Genomic DNA, 26157 nt, shown 5'->3' with positions numbered 1-26157 from the left:
ATGACTATACAACATGTGTATATACGCAAACGGCGTAAACGCCCTGCTCGACACCCCATATACGACTACGCGCGACTATAACAGCAGCGACGACATTACACATATTTTTATATACACATAATAATATAATGTATTAAATCGTATCGTGTGCGCTTTACTATATTTGTTATTGTTTCTTTTCTTTTTTTCTCGCCATAACAATCCGTAAAAAAAAAACGTGTATAGGCGGTGTATAGGCAAAGCTCTGCGGCGGCAGTCCCGCTGGGCGTAGTCCAGATTTAAAAAAAATCACGTATAACAATACGTGCGTTTGTGTGTGTGAATGCATATATACGAGCGAGTGTGTACGTGCACTTGCGCGTGTGAGCGTGCGCGTTGTTTCTTATTATTTTTTTTTTTTCATTTTGGATTTCAAATCTCACACGACTGGAATACTCAAGTGGGGCTGAGGTCGCGCCGGGTAGGACGCGCATATAAAACAAGAGGCGAGCACCGGCCGCTCACCAGTGCCGATCATCGCGTTACCGCCCGCGAAAGTGAACTCGATTTTATCATTTCATAATACTATTACACTACACTATTATTATTGTATTTTTCTCGAGTGATTTATACACGTCGCCGTATTCTAATAAAACACATCATTACCACTATTAAATTTTATTAGACGTGGTCCTCGTCAAGATGAAGATCTATCTACTCGCTTCCGTCTTGCTCATCGCCGCATATCAAGGTAACAACTGCGCGCCGGTACAAATAACATAAATAATATGGAAAAATATAACAATTTATGCAGCGAATAATCTTAATATGCTGCAACATCTTCTATGTAATATAATACCCTCCAAAAAATAATCTACTGTTCAGTGTTTTATTCCGTCTCTAATATTGACAACACCATCGACGCGAATTTTAACAAAAATTTTAAACAAAACAAAAATGTTGAGTTTGGATTTACATTTATCGCATTAATCGTTTTATACTGCAGAGTATTTCCTTCAAACCGTAACAGTCTTAAAAAAAAAACCTCCGCTCAACTAATCCACTTCTATATTATGGTATCATAATAATATTGTAGAAGCTACAACGAATACCTCTATACGATTGGTTTGTGTGTTTTTCGACATATAATTTTCGTCGGTTTATGTAACACGTTCGTGTTCCCGAAAATCCATCGGTATATTCAACGCGACACATACGATGTGTTACATCACGAAACCCGGACACGCAGAGATCGGTGAAGCAATATAATATACGCGTATATGGGTATATAATAAAATATAATATAATGTGTTCGTAAATTAAATTATACGTCGCGGCGGCTAATGGTGTGACTTATATACGTCGCGCGTACCGCAAATTATGGCGCATTATAATAACATTATACATAGGTAACATTGTTGTGCGCCCGACATATTAATAATAATATAATATATACGTAGGACCTGCATATACAGTATCATTAATGTGTGTATCGCGCGTACATAAGAACGGCGAAGCGAAAAAGAAAAAGAAAAAATTTCAGTCCTACTGGCGACTATATATCTGTATAATATTATGTTTGTGGTCTGCCAGTGGTATGGGAAAAGTGAAATTTTGACAAGTTTCTTCCTCCTATGCATCGTCGTATATATTATATATACTATATTATACATATAGAAAATTCCGTTACCCACGAGAAAAGTATTTCCACACACGCGTAACGCGCACACGAACCACCCATATGTAGTGTACAAAAAATTACGAATTGATTAAGTAAAAATGTCTGCAGAGATTAAAAAGATAAGTACGTGCGGTATGTGGATTTTCATATTTTTCACAACAGTAAATATTGGAAACATTTTCCTAATGCAGTTCTATATAAATACTTACTCCTAGTGTTCAGAATTTTCTCAATCCAATGCCATTTTTTTTCTTACACAGTCACACCTCTTCTTATAACTAAAAATTGTTGTACCCTTAAAAACTTATCTGCGAATACCGTAGGATGTAGGAACATACTTTTTTTCCGTATTGTTATACGACGACTGCGTACTTATGGTCTTACGTCCATCTGTATTCTGTATAGATGAATCGCATGAACAGGTCGTCAAACTCTGTTCACTTCCTATGCACGTACAATATAATGTGATATTGTAATAACAAATGGAAGAGCCATTAAAATTAAAAACCAAAAATAATAAGCAAATAAATAGCTCTCGGGGTGCGGTCGGACGAGAGTGAGCACGTACCTTCTATAATGCACGTGTAACAGGTGGAAAAATGACGACGGAAGGTACGATAATTAAAAGTGCTCACATAAAACGGGTGCCCGTGCGTAGACGTTCAGTGACTTGTGTGTAATGCTTGTGAGGTAACCTCCAGGCGTGATGAGGACGCGGGGTGGCAGTGAGAGGAAGAGATTTAAGACTTATAAACGCGCGTACCTACTCGATTTTCATGAACCGGAAGACTTGGTGTGTGTGTGTGTGTGTGTGTGTGTGTATGTGTTACATAATCGCCGAGACGTTTTCGAACCCAAAGACGGAGGAGACGTAACGCCGCGGCCTAACCCTTTTTTCCCTCTCACACTCTCTCACTCTCTCTCTCTCTCTATCTCTCTCTCTCTCTCTCTCTCTCTCTCTCTCTCTCTCTCTCTCTTCATTTCTATCTGCTTCCTCTGGTTGCAACGGCACGGCCACTCACCTCTAACGACGACGACCACTCCGAAATGTGACGGCGTTTAATGAATAATGGATTGCCGATAATAATAATATTAAAACGAGTCGAGACACGATCGGTGAGCTCACGGAAAACGCGCATATATTATCAATATTACGCAATATCATACCGCTCGCACGCCTTATAAATATTATGGTACATTGATATACCTATATAGAAATAATACTAATAACTAATAAGTATATAATACAACGCGTATACCGAGATAAAGAGTTTTGTCAACTTTTAGGCACGCCCAAGGACAGCGATAACCTATATATTTTATAATATGTGTGTTGTGTGTATTGTGTTATGCAGACAAATAAATATATATTATACGATATAACACGGTGGCCGTGTGATATAATAATAATAATAATATAATTCCGTTTTCTCTGCCGAAGAATGTCGTATGTAACGAGATTATGCAGCAACGCGCATGCGTTTGATATTATTATTTATTATTATTATTATATATTCGCACCCATTGCCTAGGACCATAAAAACAAGTTCGCTTTCTATAATTGACGACGGCGATGCCGCCGTATTGCTTGGGCTTGGTCCCGGCCACAGTCCGGTTTTCGTCTTCCTGTAATACCGTCCGTCCGCGGTCGTATCATATGATATAACAATTTATAATTTTATAAAATATTATATTATTGTCCGGCGGTCACAAATTGGTAATACACTAATACATTCGCACTCTCGACGCATGCATTGACTAATAAACTACTGAGCAGTGACTTTTGTACATGCGGGGCAAGGGTCTTGTGCTTACGTATATTTATACGTTTACGCAATGCACGACGATGGAGATCGATACAGTCGGAGATCCATAAACGCGCGTGCAACACAATGGTTACAACACCCGCGCGCGAGACACATCACAATAATATATTGAATATATTATTAATTATAATATAATATACAGAGAGAGGGACAGAGAGAGTGAGAGTGTGAGTGAGAGAGAGGGTGAGGGAGAGAGTGAAATCAGTAATACGCACATTATAGTCGTCGTCTATCCGTCGTTTTTATTATTAATAAATTGTCCTTCTTCGGTTCCGTGCGTAACACGGGTGACCTATACAGCGGAGACTATATAATAACATAGTATATACTAAAATAACGAGCTAGAGTGTGGAAATAAAAACAAATTCACCGCCTATACGGCTAAAACCGGCTGCGATCTTCATCTGATCCGCCGGCGGGACATCGCGTGCGTGACCCACACAAGTGGTCGCCGACACCGCCGGTCGTACCTATATAGTCAAAACCGGATACAACTACGTATATTATATATTATTAATTATTATACGTAATAATATATTATTATTACCTATATACGTTATACGACGTGTGTCATAGTAATTATTATCGTCATCATTTTTGACCCAGAAACCCGGGGCGAGTTCCATTCCCGGTGTTTCGCAATCGCCGATGGTTACAGAATATCTACCTCTACAATGCGGACACCATAAAAAAAAGTACCTTTATAAAATACGTATTTATTTTACTTACGTAGGTATATACATCCGTCGCAACATAATATACGAACGTCGGACGCGTTACGCGTACAAACTCGTGGGCGGGCGGGTCGGGTAGGGTAGAGCGACAATTGTTTTCGTACACCATTGTACGCACACGCCAACGGACGCGTTCAAATATAATAATATAACGACGAGAGATAGATAATATGAATAAGAGAAGCGAGACGGAATAAAAAGCTGCAGAATCATACTCGCGATCGTACCCGGCTAAAGGTCATCGAGCGATAGAATCCCACGGCTCCGGAGGCGACTACAATAATTTGTATAGGTACGCGTTTTCTGTATAGTTGGCGGTACTACGCTGCAGTGGTCCGGCCCCAACGTATGTGATATTACTATTATTATTATTATTATTAAATACAATACTCGTATTCTAATAACTCGTGTGAGGAGGCCCGTGCACGTGTGTGAGAGTTCAACAATATTATAATTACATAACGTCATCGGCGGCTACCATGTTTTGAATACCTCCACCGCTACCGCCGTCTTCGCGACGCGTTGCATAAGACAACCGGACACAATAGGGCGCGCCCCAAGGTCCTAGGAAACAACTATATAATAATAGTAATAGTACCTATAACAAGCTCCGTGGTATGTTTATTAACATAATAATAATTGTCGTCATCGTTAACGTCATCGACCACCGTCGTCGCGCCTAAATAATATATAATATTATATATACGAGATAAATAATAATGTGCTCTTCGTATTTATATACACAGTTCATGGCCAGAGAGAAGAGTTCAAGTGCCCGGACGACTATGGGTTCTACCCACACAGCTTATCGTGCGACAAGTACTGGAAGTGCGACAACAATGTGGCTGAACTAAAGACTTGCGGTAACGGTCTGGCGTTCGACGACACCGACCCTAAGTACCTGAAAGAGAACTGTGATTACTTGCACAACGTTGACTGCGGTGCCAGATCACAATTGGGTAAGAAACGGTCGACAATTTTATAACAATTGTAAGGCGTTGACTTCCGCAAAGTTTTCTGCGACGATCCGTTATGTGTAAAACCTTTGATACATATTTTGTTTTCTTCTTTCCTTCCATTGCATAAGGCTTAACTTACTATATAGGTACTACTCTCGAAGAGTTTTCATCGCGATAACTATGCTTTTCCACCTATCTCTATATCTTAAACTACTTGTCTACTTCTCCACAATTTTCGAAACTTATTAAGTATTCTTCCATTACATCAATTTATATTTTCCTTGGTCTGCCACGAAGTCTTCTTCTTTGTGGTTTCTATTACATTGCCACAGCCTTACTGTTTCATATATTCACCTCTCCTCGTTACGTGACCTAACCATTGTATATCCTTTGCTTCTTAAATAAAGCCAGTCACAAATGCTTTACTCTATCGTACAACTGAAAGTATGATATTATCTATAATTATTATATATTATTATATTATTTTGTTTCGTGACAATAACTCACTTAATTTACCCGCTGCATGCAGAACCTGCCGTCGGCGGACCCCACTGCCCGAGATTATACGGAATCTTCCCGGACGATGTCAAGTGCGACACCTTCTGGAACTGTTGGGGAGGCGAAGCTAGCAGATATCAATGTTCTCCGGGTTTGGCTTACGACCGCGAATCCAGGGTGTGCATGTGGGCCGACCAAGTACCAGAATGCAAAGTCGAAGGTTAGTATATTATATACTTTACAGTATACTGCATAGTGTATATGATGTAGTATTTTGGTCTAGCACGGATATCGATTTAAACAACGGAGTTTATTTTATATTTTTTTTCATGGTCTACCGTAGAAGTAGCAAACGGTTTCAACTGCCCGGCCGCCGGTGAATTATTGGCTTCCGTGGGATCTTTCAGCAGACACGCTCACCCAGATGACTGCAGGAAGTACTACATCTGCCTGGAAGGCACTCCCAGAGAATACGGTTGCCCGATCGGCACAGTTTTCAAAATCGGCGATTCCGACGGTAGTGGAAGCTGCGAGAGCCCCGAGGACGTTCCCGGATGGTATGCGAACACGACATATTTATTATAGTTGTTATCCATTAAGTATTTCGACGCGTGTACTCACTACTCACTCTCTACAATGTAATAGGCTTGAAGTAATATGATTGTATGAACGAATGCAACACTAATTACGCTTGTGACGCATATACCTATCGCATAGTAGGTATTATACTGGCAGTGATTTATATTCGAGCAAAAAGTTCCTATTTCCGTAGTAGGTATGTTTACTGCAGATGATAATTTTACTATATTTCTAAATGTTACTTATAAATCTGCATCTGCATCACGTTTGATGTAATAATATGCTAGGACACATTTTATATATTCTACTCAGATAGTCAAATGTATCCATAGCAAACCGTTTGCGATTAAAACAAGATGTCTTTATCTATTCATGCTTATGGAGTGTATTACGTTACAACTTAGGTAAATCTACCGTACATAAACGTTAATGTATTAATATCAGACATGGACATCATCTGATGAATGAATATTTTGTCGGTTAGTTCTGCGATGGTGATTCGTAATCATTTTAATCACCTATAAAACCGTGGACGTAAAAACTCGAAAGAGTTTGTGAGTACACGGGAAAAAAATACTTATAAACATAATATATTATAAGCCTACGATTAACATATCGTCGTGCATGATGTGGCTGCATGCGGTCCTCAAACCGTCATCGTCGCGAGGGTTGAAGCGTGGTGAAAACCGAAAACGCGATAGTGCATGGTCCAGGCGACGGACAACGGTATATACTTCTCGGACGGTTCCTTCTGTATCTGACGTTTTTTTCTCTTTCGAATCGTTTAAGTCTCTGAAGTGCAAGCGTTCAGATATGTCTATACACCACGTATACGCACAAATTATATTATATTATTATTAGTAGTAGTAGTATTAATATTATGCGCATTAAGTCGGTACGGAAAAACCATCGGCACGGAACGCTCTATACAAAGGTGTAGCCCGAGCGTTTATTATATTATATTATCCCATCGTTTAATACTCTAATGCATATTGTTTCTTTCTTTTTTTTTCCTTTTGCGAAAGCGCATTTACGAGAACAAACATTATACGACAATTCGCAATTATAATATACAGGTACGAAATTATAAACCACCGCAGCAGAGAGAGGCATATTATAATCATTATATCGCGATAGTCGAGTGTGAAAACGCTTTTTAGTGCGGTATATACAAATTGTTATACATAGATAGTTTCACGGGCCAATTGCCGCGTTCCAGACGCGCCGGCGAGAACGAAATATCACCATCGTAATCTCCGCGCCACTATATTTATATTATACGTACCTATATGTAAAACTACGTCGTTTCGATAATGATATATAATAATAATATAATATAATAGACATGCACACAACACATACAACGTAACTATATAATGACCAGGTGCGTGCGTGCATAACTATATAGGTATAGGTTATAATCGTACAAATCTATATATATAATATGTGTGTGTGTATGTATGTGTATGTGTGGGTATGCGTGTGTGTATAAACTGTGTGGTATGCGCCTACGACGTACATTATAATATATATATATATATATACATAGGTGCACAGACGTGTCTATACAAATACAATTATATTATATCGTCCGAAATCGTAAAAAAATGTAAATGTGTATCGCGTTTGAACCGCACAAAAAGTGAAAGCGATAATATGCTTCTATATATTACCTATATTATACGGACCATTGTATATATGTGTAGGTACAGTTGCCTGCTAACAATATATACAAACATTTGTTGTCCCGCGTACCTCCCGATTTTAACCCGCGGCGGTCGAGGAAAAAGTTTCTGGTCTCGTATATACATAGTATACCTACATAATATTATAATAATATATAAAATAACAATAATTCAAAGATTTTATGACCGCGTGATATTCAAATTTAAAATACTATGCGATAATCGATCTCGTTGCCAATGAAAAAAAATGACGACATACCGAGGAGTGGGGTAATCGTCTATTCTATAGGTTTGTACTCCAATGTGTACCTCTACTGCCTTACTGCCTAACTTCTAAGGTAAAAATTTAATTTAAATACCTGCAGCACGAATTCCTTCGGACGACGCGTATATAGGTATCATGTTGCACGCGCCGCGCGTCTCGGCCATCTTTCCGGTGCAGGTTTATCGCCCAGGATTAAGTTTTTTTTTGTGGTTATGATGCTTTCACGAAATTCGATTCATATTTGGCCCGAGTTCAACTGCAATCGTGTGCTCAACACCTAACCCACTGCAATTTTTGTTTGATATGAAATTCAATAACGTTTATTAACATAATAATATATACGCGCAATTATATAGTATGAAGTACCCAAGTCCCGAAGCGATGTCACATATTATGGCCGTCCTTAACGACCAAAACCTGTTAAATCAATAATTATTGCTGTTGCAATTGACATTTCGACATTTATTTTTTCAACGCTCACAACCGACAACCGCCCCGCTACCTTGGAATCATATATGCACACTCAATGACGCCGTGTACCTATGTGTATAATGTATATTGTAGCCGATTTATATACGTATCACAGACTTAATGTTTTTCTCAATGTGGTGCGACGTGCGCAATTGTTTGTCTCCGCCGCATCCTTCGGGTTTTTTTTCGACTATCCCCAAGACACGCACATAAAATGCATTATATATCCTATAATATTATACACGTTAATGTTTATGTGTATATATATAATATAAGTACCTTCATACCTACGTTGACATTTGTATAGGTAGTGATACTTTATACATTTAGTAATATACATTAGCATAATATTAATATAAATATATAATAACGACTCGGCGACGACCGTGAACGGAGTAAAAAAAAATCAAAACAAACCTACCTATGTGTGTGCGCAGTGAGGATTACTACGGCGACCTGGACCTGAAGGCGATCAGGAAGAGCGAACTGTTGTCCGGGCTGGACAACAAATCCAAACAGCAATCGTCGTCGGCTGAGTCCAAGGCAGCGCCGGCAGCACCCAAGCCACAACCCCAGAGGCAGCAACAGCAATCCAACAGGCCGCAACCCCAACAGCAGCAGTCCAGCAGGCCACAACCCCAACAGCTCCCGGTCTCCTCGCAGTCATCCAAAGACTACGAAGATGCTTAGACGAGAAGACAACGGCGGCGGCTTATAACTCGCCCGCGGTGACGGACACACACACACTCACACACAACACGCAAACACACGGACTTTTTGAAAGTTTTTTTGTATAACTTACGGTTTTTGAATTGCGTGAGCACCGGATTTTCTCTCCCTCCCCCAACCCCTCTACATAATACTACCCCTGTCCGACGCATGTATAAATATAAAATGATTTATGTATGAAGAGGATTTATATACAGGTGCTCACACAATTTAATACGGTTTTTTTATATATATTATTATTATACCTATTATTATTTTGTTTCCTTTTTTATACGCTTTTTTTTTTTATTCGATTTCGATCGATTTTTCCGCCCGATTCCCCATGTAATTTATCCCTGTTCCCATGATTAATTTGTAAACAGTTACGATAAAATACTGGCACATTAATGCGAAAACAGCATCAGCTGCAGCCGCAAATTACTGGTTTTACTGCTGTGTCTAGTGCACCCCCATCACTATTACACACACGTTTTTGTTGATATAATTATTTTCGTATTTAAGCACAAAAATCAAAAAAAAAGTCATCAAACTACCCGAAGTTTATTCACGAAACAATCAATAACAATATGTGCATTTATTATTTTATACTTCGTACATGTATTAAAACCCCAACCATTGTATAATTTAGATAGGCGAATCCACATTGTCCCGTTCACGATATATTACATTTTTTAAATATATAATATATGTATGAAATAAATCCATTTATATTATATACTATATGAAAAATATTTTGTACAAATTACACTCTTTAATTTTACAATGTGTAGGTACTTGTCTTTGTAATAATTATGTTTTTTATTATTGTAAGTTTATTAATAATTCATCATTGTATTATGATTACCTAGATTAAAAACATAGTTATTATATTAAATATATTAATATATTATATATTTGAATACATACATTTCTACATTGTTTATCACTCACCGCTGCCCTCGTCATAATAATTATTCCGTCGCAATAAAATTAAACTCGTCCAAAGTTTCCCATACGTCTATAAAATTGTACGACGTTTCGAATGCCGAAGGGCAATATCATATTCATAAGACATAAATAGCAAGCGAAACACTAAAACATACTGTGCAAACTACAGAATATGTACATAATATAACAATTAACAGTACATAAATACATATTATTACATCGAAGTATAAATATTATAATGTACCCTATTATAAAGGTTACACGTATCAGGTATCTTGCATGCTGCTAACACGAACGCTTTTTCCATATCTATACCTTTACAAGTATCCGACTATGGACATTTGTAGCTTTCAATTTTCGTCCTTGCAAATGATTTCTAAAAACTTAGGGCTTTTAAATTCTCAGAAAAGTTTTTGAACTGCCCATTATCGCATTGTTGAGGTTATAATGCTTTTGATTGTATGTGCAGTATAGTAAATACTTCAATACATGTGAATTGTGATATTACCTAATACCCATGTCCTTTATTGTATATGAATTCACGTTTATCGTTTAGATATTCATACACACCTATTTGTCTCTGGAATTCCAGATGGTATTCTATATTTATATTATAATCATTAATCAGTGGTGTTTAGAGGGGCAAACCAGCCACGGGGGGTGTACGGCACTAAAGTGTATAGGTAGTGTATACCTACCTACCATTTATGTTAAATACTGACCAAAATGTTGGTGAATTAGCGGATACCCATCCTGTAAAAATAGTTCAAACATGCAAGTTGCAAGTACCTATACCCACCTTAAGTATTAAAAATTAAGCAATCTGTTCTTTGTATTAGGTATTATTATTTATTATAATATATTCATATGACATATTTATCAACTTTCGATAAGTTAGAATTGTGTAACAAATAATTGAGTTTGATTATTACCATGCGTATAACGTATTGGTATTCATAGTTCGTAGCTGGGGCCTGGGATTATTGCAGTTTTTTTTAAATAAAATATTCGAGTTGCCGCTACAAAGTAATAAGATTTTCCAAGAAAATTATCAAATTAAATGTTGAATCCGAGTTATGAAATAGTAAGAAAAATATATATATTTGAAGGGTTGAATCAGATCAGTTTAGGGCTTATAAAATCATAATATTAATTGCATATTTACATAGTTGCTTAAATATATCAATGAGCCATGCGCCAGCCCTATGGACTACAGTTTTTTTTACGAAAACACCACTGATGACTGATTATAATGCGTATACCTACATACAAGGTTACACCCGGTATAGTATAATATAATAACAACAATCTGTACTGTTCGTTTTGCGATTGAACAAGTTAAATGTACTATGTAATATAATAACAACTAATAGCTTTAACCCGATTGTCCAAATTCAATTGATCTCGAAATAACACATTGAAACAATGTTTTGAATATTGCAAGACAGTTGAGCTGTTGAGCGTAAACAGTAAACACTTGAGATAAATATAACATTATGTAATTATGTACCTATAATAAAAAAATAATCATTGCAGTCGGTATCCAAATCAATTAATTTAAAATTTAAACGGCGATATCGTTTAGGCACAATGCGTGGTGATTGGACCAAAAATAATTTTATACGACGGGAATATAATAATAATTTAGATCCGATCGGAAACAGCGGATATCTACAAATTTGGATTAACGCGCACCTAAAAACAATTTCACAAGCGAACAGATACAGATACGACCTGCAATCAGTACGAAAGTATAGCGTACAGCTTGCTCTACTCGGCGGTTTTATAATTATTATAATATCAACTTACGAAAAAAAAAAACTATGCATGAGAAGAAAGTCGTCTACCAAAAGTCACAGCATGTTACAATAAATTTAATTAATTGTAGTGTTACATACAGACGGCTTCTTTAGTTTTTTGGCCGCGTAGTACAAATTTATAATCTGTAAAACGAAATCTTAAAAGTATACACACACACAATACTGCAGTTAACACAAACTTAACATAGAAAGAATAAGTATGAAATATTAACACATCAATAATTTATTTACCTATCGTTTTAATACGATCGTTTTTAACGTAATTTAAAGATCACAAATTAATAAACCAAAACATTATGATTATTTAACATTTCAATATTTATTGTACGTTTATAGTGAAGACTACTACGGAGATGTTGACCTGAAAGCACTGCGAAAAATTGGATACAGACGTTGATTGTGAGATGCACAATTCCACAGCCTGAACCAAAGATATTTCATACGACAGAAGCCAAATATAAATGGACATTGATTAAGATACCAAACATGTCACCATTTACGTCAAAATACATATTATTATACATTCATGATACATATACATGCACTTGCCAAAAAATAAATGCTTTTTTTATATATATTGTATTATATTGTTTTGATCAAAAAACTTAATTTCTTAACTTTATACAAAATATCATTCTGAAACAATAATATTTATATATCATGACTAGAATGTAGTATATACAAATTGAGCAAACAATATAAACAGAAACCAAAAAAATATTAATACACAAATGTAAGTACTAAGTAGCAAAAATTAAGTAATAATAATAAATAAATATGGCTGTCAACATTTTTGATTTTACTACACTAAACAAACTTTGCTCAAATCAAAGTGATGTACACAAGGTTTTTTTTAATAAATCATAAAAAAATGTTGTAATATATATAATAATATACTCACTTTCTTAATAATAAGAATTTAGCGGGTAGATTCACCAGTTAATATAGACAAATAAGGAACTGGTTACCAGTTAAGTTTCATGTTCATGTTTGATAAACATTCCCATAAAATATTAATATTATACTATAATTGGATTTGAATTGCTAGTTGCAATCGCACAACTGTTCAACACATATAACAATAATGAAATGTGCATCAAGTAAAAAAAATTAACAGAATAAATTAAAAAGTAATTTTCAGCGACTTGAATAGTTACTAGATCTGTCATACAATTAATTAGGTATAATATGTTTAACATTGTTTTTCATAATTTAATATTATAATATTGTTATGTATAAATTGTCTTTTTAAATTGCTAAATTAAATATTTATATCAAACATAATTTAATAATAAATTAATAAAAAAAAAAAAAAAATAATAAAAAATAATAAAAAAAAAACACACATCATTGTAAAATCAATACATTCATCGTTCCACTCAGAATCTAAAAAAAAATTTTAACTATTTAACTTAACTCGAATCTTTTGGGTTTTCATTAACTTATAACTGTTAACTTACTAAATTTCTTTTTTAACTTACGTGAAATTAACAAATTAATTTTTCATTTTAAGTAGTAAGTTAAGTTAATTAATTTTGTTTTTAATTTTATTATATTTCACTATTTCAGTTTATTTTGTTTTCATGTCAAAAAATATTTACCGTGAATTGTTTGAAGTTAAAAATGTATATCATTCGAATCTAACTTTTATGGAAATACTGTATTAAGTATAAACACTATAGTCTATAATAATTTAGTTTTGGGTTGGAAAAAAATTAAGTACGCTAGCGTTGTATGAACAAATTAACTTTTTTTTAACTTAATAAAAAGTTAACAAAAAGTGTATGTTAACTTTTAACTTAACTGAGTTAACCTATAGTTAACTAGAAGTTAACTTGCCCGGTCTTGCTTATATAGGTACCTACTGGCTACTGCATAATTTAGCACGCTCATCAATAAATTGAGCCAAATTCCAATAAACATCATACTTATTACATATAGCCGATAATAGACAACAACTGGTGTACTGCTGTATGGCAAATAGGCACTTATAAATAAAACTTCAATATTATTACATCATAGGTATATATTTTTTTGTTTATATAATATATTATATATATACATATATAGGTAGGAGATAGTAGTAGGTAATAAGTAATAACAATAAAAAATGTTTACTTCAGAAACAAATATAGTTTTTTTTAAGTTTTCACTTAAACAAATATCTATCCTGTTGTTCTCAAAAGGTTTTAAATTTACCGAGGCTTGAATATGTAGTAGACTTGATTCATGTCTAGTTTGAAACCATGAAAATTAGACATATCAGTAACACCATATTTTGACCAGATACTTTGATTCACTATGTGAAAAAAGCACACAAGTATAATTAGCAGCCAACAGTATAATTTATCTGACCAACCACAAAACCAATCACATGTTTTATAAAAACTTTCATTAAAATATCGCTGACAATTTTTAATTTTAGATTTAAAATTAGGTAATTTGGGAGTAGGCCTTCCTCTTAACACAATACCCATTTTATCTTAATAAGCATGAGCGCCAAATGACTTTACCATTAACCTATCTATATCACAGTGGAAGTTTGAAATTGTCTTGAGGTGTTGGTGTCGATTCATGGTTTGAAACTGATGATAATTTTATTTGATCTGGTTGACAGTCATTAGGTACTTGTGGTGTGTCATGAAGCAATGGAAATTCTTGATTTTATTAAACTAAATTTTCTCCTAAAAATGTAATACAACATACAAGTGTTTTGAAACATTAGAAATTTTGTTTTAATTTATAAAATATTGTTATGTTATAACTGTTTGATGTAATTGATACAAAAAAAAAATTACATTCTATAATATATTGTAGTAAATATTAATAACTCATAATGAGTAATTGCAGTGGTGTATTGGGGGGTATACAGCGTATAATTATTTCTCTAGATTTTTTTTTAGCGTAAACTTTCAAAATTAACGACAATTAGCGGGTATACGGCCGTATAACCCTGTATTGTTAAAATTTTCAGTGATAAAAAATAAACTTTATGGAAAACACGTTAGATTAGTATAATAATTATTAAAATAAGTATTATTATTATATTTATTTGATGAATAATTTTATTGTTATTAATAAAGAAAACTTGTTATAAATTTATAATTGGTTTTAGTTAAATATTTTATATTTTAATAATTGATTATTAGATAATCTGAAATATTGAGTGTAGGGCAAGGAATTCCATGCATTTATGGTTAATTTTGTCATAAGTGAGTAACAAAATACGATTCACAACATTTGGGATCAAATACCTACTCAACATTTTTAGTGCATATTTTGACTATTTTGGTTTTAAAGGCCATAATATATTTTATTTTAAGACTATATTTAAAATAAAAGGTCATAGTGTGGTTTCATCATTTTTATGTTTTTCATTGAGTTAGTTGTTGAAAAATACTCGAATAGTTATAATAAAGGTTGTAAGTGTATTTAAGTGAAGCGAGAAAATATTTTATTTTGATTTAATGCTGAAGTTATATTATTCACACCTAAGATCCAACTGCATCATGAAGACGTATACCCCCGAATATTTTTAGCAATACACTTTTGCATGTTATAATAAATGTAATTAAGTTTAAGTAATTGTGTGGTGTTACATCTGTTACTGGTGTCAGTGTGTTACTTACAGACGGCTTCTTTAATTTTTTGGTCGCGTAGTACAAATTTATAATCTGTAAAATAAAATCTTTAAAGTATACACACACACAATGCTGCAGTTACCACAAACTTAACAAAGAAAGAATAAGTATGAAATATTAACACATCATTATTTATTTACCTATTTCTTTAATAAGATCATTTTTAACGTAATTTAAAGATCACAAATTAATAAACCAAAACATTATGATTATTTAAAATTTCAATATTTATTGTACGTTTATAGTGAAGACTACTACGGGGATGTAGACCGAAAAGAACTGCGAAAAATTGGATACAAACGTTGATTGTGAGATGCACAATTCCATAGCCTGAACCAAAGATATTTCATACAACAGAAGCCAAATATAAATGGACATTGATTAATATACCAAACATGTCGTCATTTACGTCAAAATACATATTATTATACATACATGATACATACATGCGATTGCCAAAAAATAAATGCTTTTTTTATATATTGTATTATATTGTTTTGATCAAATAACATAATTTCTTAACTTTATACAAAATATCATCCTGAAACAATAATATTTATATATCATGACTAGAATGTAATATATATATAAATATATATAGATTATATATTGCTTATATTATAATATTATGTTTGCTTAAAAATAATGTAAGCTAAAATATTTAACTATAAAACTTGGTACACAATGAAGCAAAAGAAAATGTTTAAAAAATCACAGTAAGATACATTATACGCGGGTAATATAATAACCTGAGACATTTCGGCTGTGACACCGTGACTAGTCACATAAAAAAAAAAAAACAAACAAATTGAGCAAACAATTTAAAACAGAACACAAAAAAATATTAATACACAAATGTAAGTAGCAAAAATAAAGTAATAATAATAAATAAATATGGCTGTCAACATTTTTGATTTTACTACACTAAACAAACTTTGCTCAAATCAAAATGATGTACACAAGGTTTTTTTTAATAAATCATAAAAAAATGTTGTAATATATATAATAATATACTCACTTTCTTAATAATAAGAATTTAGCGGGTAGATTCACCAGTTAATATAGACAAATAAGGAACTGGTTACCAGTTAAGTTTCATGTTCATGTTTGATAAACATTCCCATAAAATATTAATATTATACTATAATTGGATTTGAATTGCTAGTTGCAATCGCACAACTGTTCAACACATATAACAATAATGAAATGTGCATCAAGTAAAAAAAATTAACAGAATAAATTAAAAAGTAATTTTCAGCGACTTGAATAGTTACTAGATCTGTCATACAATTAATTAGGTATAATATGTTTAACATTGTTTTTCATAATTTAATATTATAATATTGTTATGTATAAATTGTCTTTTTAAATTGCTAAATTAAATATTTATATCGAACATGATTTCATAATTTATGTAATAACGTTCTAATTAAGCCGTTTAATTCACTCACTGTTTTTGGGAACAGATTCTTTACGTCTCTGTCCACACAGTAGTTGTCATATATCGTTAAACTGGCAAACGACACGTCTACGTGGTTGAGGGGTGTATCTTCGATCTTTTTCTTCCAATTTTGGTTGACCAAATAATCGTTGTTGGTAAAATGTATGTAGAGGCGACGATCCACTTTCTGAAAGGCGACGTGGCGGTGGAGTTGGTGGAACAGGTGATACATATCGTCTAGATAAGGCTGGAGAACCTTCAAAAGTCTTACGTACAGGTGCTGGAGAGGCAGGGCACACCTCACGTCTTGTTACCAAAGGTGATGAAATAAATGGTGTGTTTTGGTTTCGTGGTGGAGGACTAGGAGGAGTTTTGCTCCATGGAGCAAATTTGAGGTAGGTAGATATCAGACTCTTCCTTGGACTAGGTTTGGGTGAATCTGAGGGATTAATTTCTTTAGGAGTATTTCGTTCAAAACGGCTTGGAGATACAGAAGATGACCTGAAATTTAAAATTGTTTATACTATAAGAACCTTGAAATCAAAATTGTTTTAATTAGTTAAAATCAATCTTAACTAATCAATTTCACTATTCTCACCTAGAATGGTGTTGGTTTTGTTGATGATAAAACCGTTGCAGTACTAATGGACTAGTATTGGCAGAAACATTGCCTCCATTTGTCAATTGTCCCGTCAATTGTTTATACGGTGACAACAACACTGAAGGAGGCACTTCCATACTTGGAAAGCGTTTCACAGGTTTTGGAGAGTCAATTACCAAATTTCTAAACACAGTAACGACAAAATACATATTTATTGAAGTTGTTTAAACAATTCATTAATTTAACTAACCCATTGATTTTGTTTTTATCAATTAAACTCAATGAAGGAAATTGATGATCTGACATCTTACGGACACTAATAGGAACGTTTTCTACAGCGGGTTTTGCTATTCTGTAAATTACATAATTTATTAATGAACATTTTTTATAACAATTTATTGAAATATCAGCAACACTGCTAAAGTATTAACAATAATAAAGTCCATAAACCCTGAATATAGCTTAAATTACTTGAGTATTATATTTTGACTTGTAGCTTCAGCATACCATTCAGCAACATTAACTGTTTTTATCATATATTTTTGTAAAAATGGGTGTTCCAATAATTGTTTGTATTTTGGTCGTACTTTATAATCTTTAATCAAACTAAAAAATAATACATTTAAATAAAAAAAAAAATAAGTATTATTGTTAATATATTTTCTAATACACACCAGCTAGATACAAAATTCCTAAATTCTAAGGTGAACTCTTGGTCTAGAGGAAGTGAAGGAGGGTCATCATTTAAAACTCGACTCAATACTTCAAAATCACATTTACAATCACGGTATGGAAACACACCCGTAGCCAATTCAACCAATGTAATACCCAAACTCCAAATATCAGATCGTATATCGTAATCCAGTTGCCTGGGTTCAATTCTTTCAGGCTGAAAACCCAACGTTTAATTAATACAATAAAGTTAATTTTAACTTGATTTTATGTCTAAACTAATAAATACATACAGCCATGTAAGCAGCACATCCAGCATTTTTAGTACGAGCTTTAGAATCAACTAATCTACCAGAAATACCAAAGTCGCATAGTTTTACATTTCCCCTTTCGTCCAGCAAAATATTTGATGGTTTAACATCTCTATGTATAACATCATGAGATTCTTTTAAATAGCTTAACGCTTTTACAGTCTAAAACAAAAAATTTGAATTATTTAAATTATTTAATTTTAAGGATTTCTTATACTAACATGTAAAGCGACTTTCCCAAGTACATCTTCTGGGATTGGTGCCTTGAGTCTTCTCAAAAGACGATCAAAACAGGTAGCCATCAGTTCCATGCATATACACACATCTGATTCAGTGATAAATGCACCCAAACATTTAACAATATAAGGACAGTCATGAGACTTGAGTACAACTTCAAGATCAGTAGTAATACGTTTATTTTCTTCACTATTTCCAGACCTTCTCATTTGCTAAATAATTAGAGAAAAAATATATATAATTACCTAGCTATAAAATTAATCAATTCAAAAGAGTTCCACTCACTTTGACAGCTATTTCAGTATTACTAGGCTTGTGCAACATTCTCACCACGTGACCGCATGTACCACTTCCTAATTCTCCGAGATGCTCTAAATCTTTTAACTCAGTTTTATATTTCTAAACATTAAAAATAATTTGATTAAACAATAATAACACCATTAAACATAAAATACTGTACTAACGATTCCATTGATTGTAAGTAAACCACTCATTTTCATGATCTGTTTCATCTTGACTTCAACTTCAGAAGTATCCTCGACCCGCGGCTGCATCATTATGCTTACCGGTAGGTCTATATGCTTTCGAGTCCTAGTCGGCGTACCCATGTCACCAACTGAAATTAAAGAGAAAAATTATAATGTAGCCATCAAGGTCATGATGATCTCCTTTTCGGTAGGTATAATACACTATTACTACAGAAGGAAAACTGGGCGTTGTATACTCACGTTGTTTGGGTCGTCTCCCCGATCCTTGTCGGGGACTGGAGAGTGATGGAGGTGGCATCTCCTCAATGGTATCGCCGTCCGCCTTCAATCGGGCCTGTAAATTCAAAATTTTGTTTTCCAGAAACGAAGTGGTCATTTTAGACGAGTCTCGTTGAACGCGTTAAATTTGTTTTCATCAATTAAACTCAAATCACTGTCGACGCGCAATACGTCCCCAAACTCATGGTACAACTATCACAGACTTTCGAGTAATAACTATTTTTAAACACAATTTTCGGGGAAAATTTATCAATTATTAAATTTGATGTTATTTTTATTGGCAGCGAATTCGTCTGTCAATGGTATTCTTATCACGAACCCTTGACAGGTCTAGACAGTGGGGCCGGTGTTTAAAGAACCAAAAAATCGATATGATTTCAGCATAGCCAACTTACTCTAGGCCCCTTATCACCACCACTGTACAATGATAATACACGTACACGAATGATAACACGAAATGAAAAAACAAAGACGATTTTATATAAATGTGGCTATTTGGTGCTTGTTTAAGACGGTTTTGACTACGTTTGTTTAACTCCGCCCGACTGCTGTCGTTAGCAACGTACCTCACTGAAGTTTCTCAATAAATGGGTAAATTATATTTGTTATTTTGTTTTAAACTCATCCAAGATTGATTCAAAATTACATCCAATCCGACTAAAAATTTACGCCTTAATTGTTTAACCAAACGACCGAATAGTAACAAATTTTTATGTTTATAATTATTCAGGTATATTGTTTCTAAGACACACACGATGGGCTTAACATTGTCAACAGTTTTCACCCGTTTGTTCGGTAAAAAGCAAATGCGCATACTGATGGTTGGCTTGGATGCGGCCGGTAAAACTACCATACTTTACAAACTAAAACTGGGCGAAATTATCACTACCATACCGACGATAGGATTCAATGTTGAGACGGTCGAATACAAAAATATTGCATTTACAGTTTGGGATGTGGGTGGTCAAGATAAAATCCGTCCTTTGTGGCGACACTACTTCCAAAACACCCAGGGACTGATATTTGTTGTAGATTCTAACGATCGAGAAAGAGTAGCAGAAGCAGAACGAGAGCTACACAACATGTTGCAAGAAGACGATCTCAGAGATGCTGTATTGTTAGTATTTGCGAACAAACAAGATCTTCCTAACGCAATGAATGTATCGGATCTCACAAACAAACTTGGACTGAATCAACTTCACCAGAGAAAGTGGTACATTCAGTCTACGTGTGCAACTCAAGGCAATGGTTTATATGAAGGGTTGGATTGGCTGTCAAATGAACTAGCCAAATAAAATATAGCACATTGTGCCAACTGTAACATCCTTTAATCATTGTTTAAGATTAATTCATTTATAAGTTTGATCTTAAGAAATTAAAATATTTTATTATTTATTTACTTCCCTGTTTCTAAGGACATTATTTTAATATTGGGATAATATAGTGCAGCATTTAATAAATAAGTATAAATCATATGAACGGTGTAAAATGTATAACTCTAACACAAACACAAAAAATTAAAACGAGATCATTTTGTTGATGTTACTTGTAATGTAATATTTAATTTAAATAAAATTTAATATTACTTTTTTCATTCAATTTTGCATGCATGAATTGTTGTTACAAACGATGTTTATTATGGGATATAATATTAATACTACAATTTATTGGATCCAATCCATTTAGAATAATTTAAACCACCAATTAATGGGCCTTTGAATTGTTGTTTGAGGAGTTGGTACCTATTGGTTATACTTATACACTTATTTATTATTTTATGATTTATCGCAATAATAAACTGCCAACATTTGTACGAAACAAAGCATATTATTTTTATTTTTTTATTTTTCATCAGTAATTTTAAAACTATTTATCGTAAACACGACAGAAGATCAAATAGCTAAGACCTAACGAATTGTTTATTTGTACCGAAACGAAGTAGCAAACAACTAAACAATGATTTCGCGTACACTGGTATATACATATTTGATATTAATATGTCTGTACTATGAACCCGAACACGTCATAACATCCGTCTTAATAAGTAATAATTATAAGTATAATAAATGTAATTTATAAACGAATATTGTATACGGAATACGAATAAAATACAAACTAAAAAAAATAATAATATGAGAAATTTACATCGTCGTAATACACCTGGGGTGGTCATTCGTTAACCGTTCAGAGTTATTTCAGACTATAGTCGAGGTATCGGAAGTCGAATACATACGCACGTACCGGAAGGAGCGTCACGACTCACGGAAATCAGTTTTCAATAAAAGATTGTGGCCGTCAATCTTTCCATCGACGTTTTATTATAACTCCAGATTCTATCGTAATAACGTTCTTCGTCTCTCGGCGAATAGTTCATCGGTGCGTCATATTATAACCGACGTGTTTTAACTATTATGGTCTCGAGGCGTGTCCCGGTCGTCCGTTTTATTGGTTATTACGAGCTTAATAATAATATTATTATAACATACTCACGTGCGGTTACAGCCGTGACTATAATATAGTAAGTAGTGACCGTCTGGTATTTTTTTGTCTTCGGACGATTGATTTTCTGACCACATATCTTTTGACGACAATGGCGGGCCGCTGTATTCTGCGGGATTAAGGGAAACAATTGATAAGTTTTATATGAAATAGGTCCTTCGTACTTCTTTTACTTTGACGCTTTGGCGGTATTATTTAATTAGGGCATACTGCATACAGACTACCGACACCGCAGCCTTGGTATTTCTTTAGAATAGGTGATTGGTAAATCTATAGTGGTTAAGTCCAAACTTCAAGATTTGGGTACAGCGGCGTACTCACGGGGGGGATCATGGGTTTGAACCCCCCACTAATCGTTTTTTTCGCCATTTCATATGCGTATTACAATTTAATATTTTTTTACCAACAATATCACGATTATTGATTAAATGATTAAATGAATATAATAAATAAAAATAAATGAATGTATTGAATTATTTGAATTTAATAGAAGGCTCCTAGGTTATTGTTTCAAAGGCAAATTAAAAAAATTAAAAATCCTTAGTCACAGTTTTTATTTATAAGCATTTAAAGTTTAAATATTGACAAATCACGAAAATGAGCAAATTATTTTGAGTTGAGAATTCATAAAAATTTTTCTTCTTCAATCCAAGATTTTAAAATGTAATATAAGATTACTCATAAGTTTGTCTACCTTTATCAAAAAAGTGTCCTGGAGACTAGGGGCATTTCACATATAATAAATAATTTATTAAATACACACTAAGATTAAGCCAATCATTCTCAGTTTTCATTTAAGTAAATACGTAATTATTTATATAAGTATTTATAATTACTTATATTAATTATTGTGACTCATAAGTTAATGGAGACATCTGGAATTTGGAGAGTCGAGAACCATCCGAAATCACAACTCATTAAAGGCGGGAAATGGTTGCGCAACTATACCCTGCCAAGCACGATGTTCTTCCGTTGTTTACCCGAGTTGTTAGGTGGTCGGCATAAAATGTTCGAATACATTTCCAACAATATTATTTTGTATACATTTATAATTTTTTGAATGTACAAACGAAAATTGAATAAAATTAGTTTTATACATTTTTATATTGATTGTCTACAACTCACTTTACCTACTACGTATTATAATTTCCAGTTTTATTTATTTTAAAACTATTTAATTATTTTTTTGTAATATTTACACATATATTTTAAGGGATCTATACTTAGTGTGGAAAACATTTCATTTTGAGTTGGATCTGTTATGATTTTTTCTTACTTACATTAATTATTATAATAGCCAACTCCGCTCGAGTAAAATTTGTCTATTTTCTTATCGTTTTCTGTTTGTCTTCAGTGGAAATATATGATAAATACAAACCTTTATAAACACAATTACAATTTACAATGATTACTTTCATCAAATAATTATCACAGCTAACAAGCAAACTAGATCCCTTAATTTAATTAACGTGTTGTACTATATTATTATGAACTGCCTAGATTAATAATATTATAATATAATTGCCACCTACCTATATCGATTTGAAAATCAAAATTACATCGAATTGCAATTGCAATTATTTTCCAATGTTTTTAAATTCTAAAGTTAGACATTTATGTTTTTTAGAACTAAAATTACCTCTCCACGTCAAAATGATTTGATAGGTGCGTACTTAAAATTAACAATATTGTATTAAAATACCTCGTAAATATGCTTCTAAATGTAGAAATAAACGAAATAATTGTGTAAAAAAAGTTTTGTAGATTTCACTATTTAATCTAAATCATGTATTCATGACACAATGTGGTATGATCCCGTTGCGCTGAAATCGGAATAATGTTAAGGCGGTTGAAAGTGGACCGTTTTTTAGGGGTTGAGTATAGGCAATATGTTATATTCATTGAGAATTGCTGTGTGAGTGTGTGTGTAATAACTGATCATTGGTGTGCGTTAGTTCCCCGAACGCGTAATTATTTCGTTTTATCAGTAAACAGTTCAACAATAATTTTATTACCGTCACACCGCGCATTGTGTTGACAAAACAGGTAGGTAAATACAACATCGTACTTACATAAAGTATAATGTACCTAGTTCATAGTTTTATCAAAAACATAATCATTATAAATTATATATTGACAACAGTAAGTCTTTAAAAAAACAATTGCTTGTATTATATTATATTGCTACATAAATGTATAATTATATATTATATTCTTAATATACCTTAATTTAAGCCTTCTATCTTTTAATGTTTTCCTTAAAAACCCCGGGACTACAGTTCCAGAAGAACTTTTACGACGAGCTGACATGTCTACAATTCTATTACAATAGTTTCTTAAAATATGGTTCATACATTCTATTTTTTTTACATCTATGTCGTAATCTGCATAAGGTTTAGAAAGTGTTAACTTCTTCATTATACTTGAATCTCCATCTCCAATTAATTTATCATATATTAAATAATGCATAGTCACACTTTGACAGAATCCCTCGGCAATTATATCGGATTCCATGGCAGTAGAAGTCCCATTCCAATTTTTAAAACACTGATGAAATGGTGATTCTTTTTCACTATTTTCATTATTTTGGCAAACTGAACAGTGTTTATTACGTACGCCCATAAAAAGAACTTTGTTGATCCTATACCCAATGATAGACGCCTAAATAATAAATTAAACATCAACGTAACAAGTGTCTAGTAAAAACAAAATAAATAATTATAGATGTATCTACAGTCATTCGTTTTTTAATTACAATAAAATAAGAAAATTGTTACATGAGAAATCGAGTAAATATCAAATGTTGTAAAAATATAAATTTCAGACGCTCATAAAAATTTAATTTAAGTTTCTTCTAGACATTTTTTTTTTTGATAAAGGTAGGCAAACTTATGAGTAATCTTATATTACATTTTCAAATCTTAGATTTAAAAAGAAAAATTTTTATGAATTCTCAACTCAAAATAATTTACTATTTTTCGTGATTTTTCCGTATTTTGTCAAAATTTGAACTTTAAATGCTTATAAATAAAAACTGTGACTAAGGATTTTTAATTTTTTTCATCTGCCTTTGAAACAATAACCTAGGAGCCTTCTGTTAAATTTTCAAGCTTTTTTACTCAACAGATAAATTTTTATTGATATTTATAGAAAAAAAAACTAAAAAAATTGAAAACTGACAATGGCCGTAAACAGCTCAAAAAGAGTCAAAATATTTTGTAAATTTTATGGTGTATAGAAAATGCTAATATAAACATTCAGTAAAAATTTCATGTCTCTACGGTCATTTGTTTTAGAGTTACACCAAAAACCAAAATCGATTTTCTCGAAAACCGATTTTGCGTAAAAATTCCCGTTTTTCCTTAATTTTTCTTTTGTTTTTCACGTCGCTTGTGAAAACTACTGGGAAATTTTTACTTTTGACCCCCCAAAGTACCAACTAGGTTCACTTTCCTATCAGAAAAGTTACTATTGAAGAAAATCCAAGCACTTTTACTGTCCTAAAACGTGATGACAGACACAAAAATAAAAAAAAAAACACACATCATTGTGAAATCAATACATTCATCGCTTCGCTCAGAATCTAAAATACCACTGAGATTTAAAATAATTATAATATCGCATTATTGAACAACTTTTTAACTGATTATTGCTTATTTCTGAAACGTTATTGCTGTCGTCATTGCCGAGTTCTTGAATTTCTTCATTTTTTTTTGTAAATTTGCCAAATTGTGTTTCAACTTTTTTCGTCTTATGAATAATTTAGCTCGTTTTTTATTACCAAAACGCCAATTACTCATTTTTACCACAAGAAAATAAAATTGGTAGTGAGTAC

At 33.0% G+C, this 26157-nt stretch overlaps 3 protein-coding genes across 4 annotated transcripts; 2 read left to right on the top strand and 1 right to left on the bottom strand.

Annotated features, from left to right (window-relative positions):
- The first annotated feature begins 488 nt into the window (after positions 1-488).
- On the top strand, positions 489-12728 carry LOC132952522 (protein obstructor-E). 2 transcript variants are annotated; one of them, XM_061024836.1, is made up of 5 exons: positions 489-730; positions 4967-5179; positions 5709-5897; positions 6021-6234; positions 12490-12728. In XM_061024836.1, exons 1-5 carry the CDS (start codon positions 682-684, stop codon positions 12548-12550), a joined length of 726 nt encoding a protein of 241 aa, XP_060880819.1. In that variant the 5' UTR covers positions 489-681; the 3' UTR covers positions 12551-12728. The 2 variants fall into 2 exon arrangements, with proteins under 2 accessions (XP_060880819.1, XP_060880818.1); XM_061024835.1 differs by lacking the exon at positions 12490-12728 and adding an exon at positions 9115-10313.
- Positions 12729-16267: 3539 nt separating this feature from the next.
- LOC132952520 (dual specificity mitogen-activated protein kinase kinase 7-like) lies at positions 16268-20131 on the bottom strand. The gene is made up of 10 exons (XM_061024833.1): positions 19785-20131; positions 19521-19672; positions 19342-19455; positions 19041-19268; positions 18802-18981; positions 18511-18725; positions 18308-18442; positions 18087-18188; positions 17834-18019; positions 16268-17736 (listed from the first exon to the last, which is right to left on the bottom strand). The coding sequence occupies exons 1-10, from the start codon at positions 19918-19920 to the stop codon at positions 17292-17294; spliced, it is 1893 nt and encodes a 630-aa protein (XP_060880816.1). The 5' UTR covers positions 19921-20131; the 3' UTR covers positions 16268-17291.
- A 127-nt stretch (positions 20132-20258) lies between these two features.
- LOC132952692 (ADP-ribosylation factor 2) lies at positions 20259-21648 on the top strand. Its single transcript, XM_061025078.1, has 2 exons — positions 20259-20414; positions 20554-21648. The coding sequence occupies exon 2, from the start codon at positions 20579-20581 to the stop codon at positions 21116-21118; it is 540 nt and encodes a 179-aa protein (XP_060881061.1). The 5' UTR covers positions 20259-20414; positions 20554-20578; the 3' UTR covers positions 21119-21648.
- Positions 21649-26157: the final 4509 nt, after the last annotated feature.

This window comes from Metopolophium dirhodum, chromosome 9 (genome assembly GCF_019925205.1).
Source record: "Metopolophium dirhodum isolate CAU chromosome 9, ASM1992520v1, whole genome shotgun sequence".
Lineage (NCBI taxonomy): Eukaryota > Metazoa > Arthropoda > Insecta > Hemiptera > Aphididae > Metopolophium > Metopolophium dirhodum.
The sequence above is the reverse complement of the archived record's forward strand: the minus strand, read 5'-3'. Positions and strand labels throughout refer to the sequence as shown.

Excerpts from the sequence above, each read along its gene's own strand:
- LOC132952522 (XM_061024835.1), top strand. The coding sequence starts at position 682 with ATGAAGATCTATCTACTCGCTTCCGTCTTGCTCATCGCCGCATATCAA. Across the intron at positions 5,898-6,020 it reads ACCAGAATGCAAAGTCGAAG|AAGTAGCAAACGGTTTCAAC; the intron begins GTTAGTATATTA and ends GGTCTACCGTAG. Across the intron at positions 6,235-9,114 it reads CCCGAGGACGTTCCCGGATG|TGAGGATTACTACGGCGACC; the intron begins GTATGCGAACAC and ends GTGTGTGCGCAG.
- LOC132952520 (XM_061024833.1), bottom strand. The coding sequence starts at position 19,920 with ATGACCACTTCGTTTCTGGAAAACAAAATTTTGAATTTACAGGCCCGA. Across the intron at positions 19,269-19,341 it reads ATACTGAAATAGCTGTCAAA|CAAATGAGAAGGTCTGGAAA; the intron begins GTGAGTGGAACT and ends CTAATTATTTAG. Across the intron at positions 18,443-18,510 it reads AGGAATTTTGTATCTAGCTG|TTTGATTAAAGATTATAAAG; the intron begins GTGTGTATTAGA and ends ATTATTTTTTAG.
- LOC132952692 (XM_061025078.1), top strand. The coding sequence starts at position 20,579 with ATGGGCTTAACATTGTCAACAGTTTTCACCCGTTTGTTCGGTAAAAAG.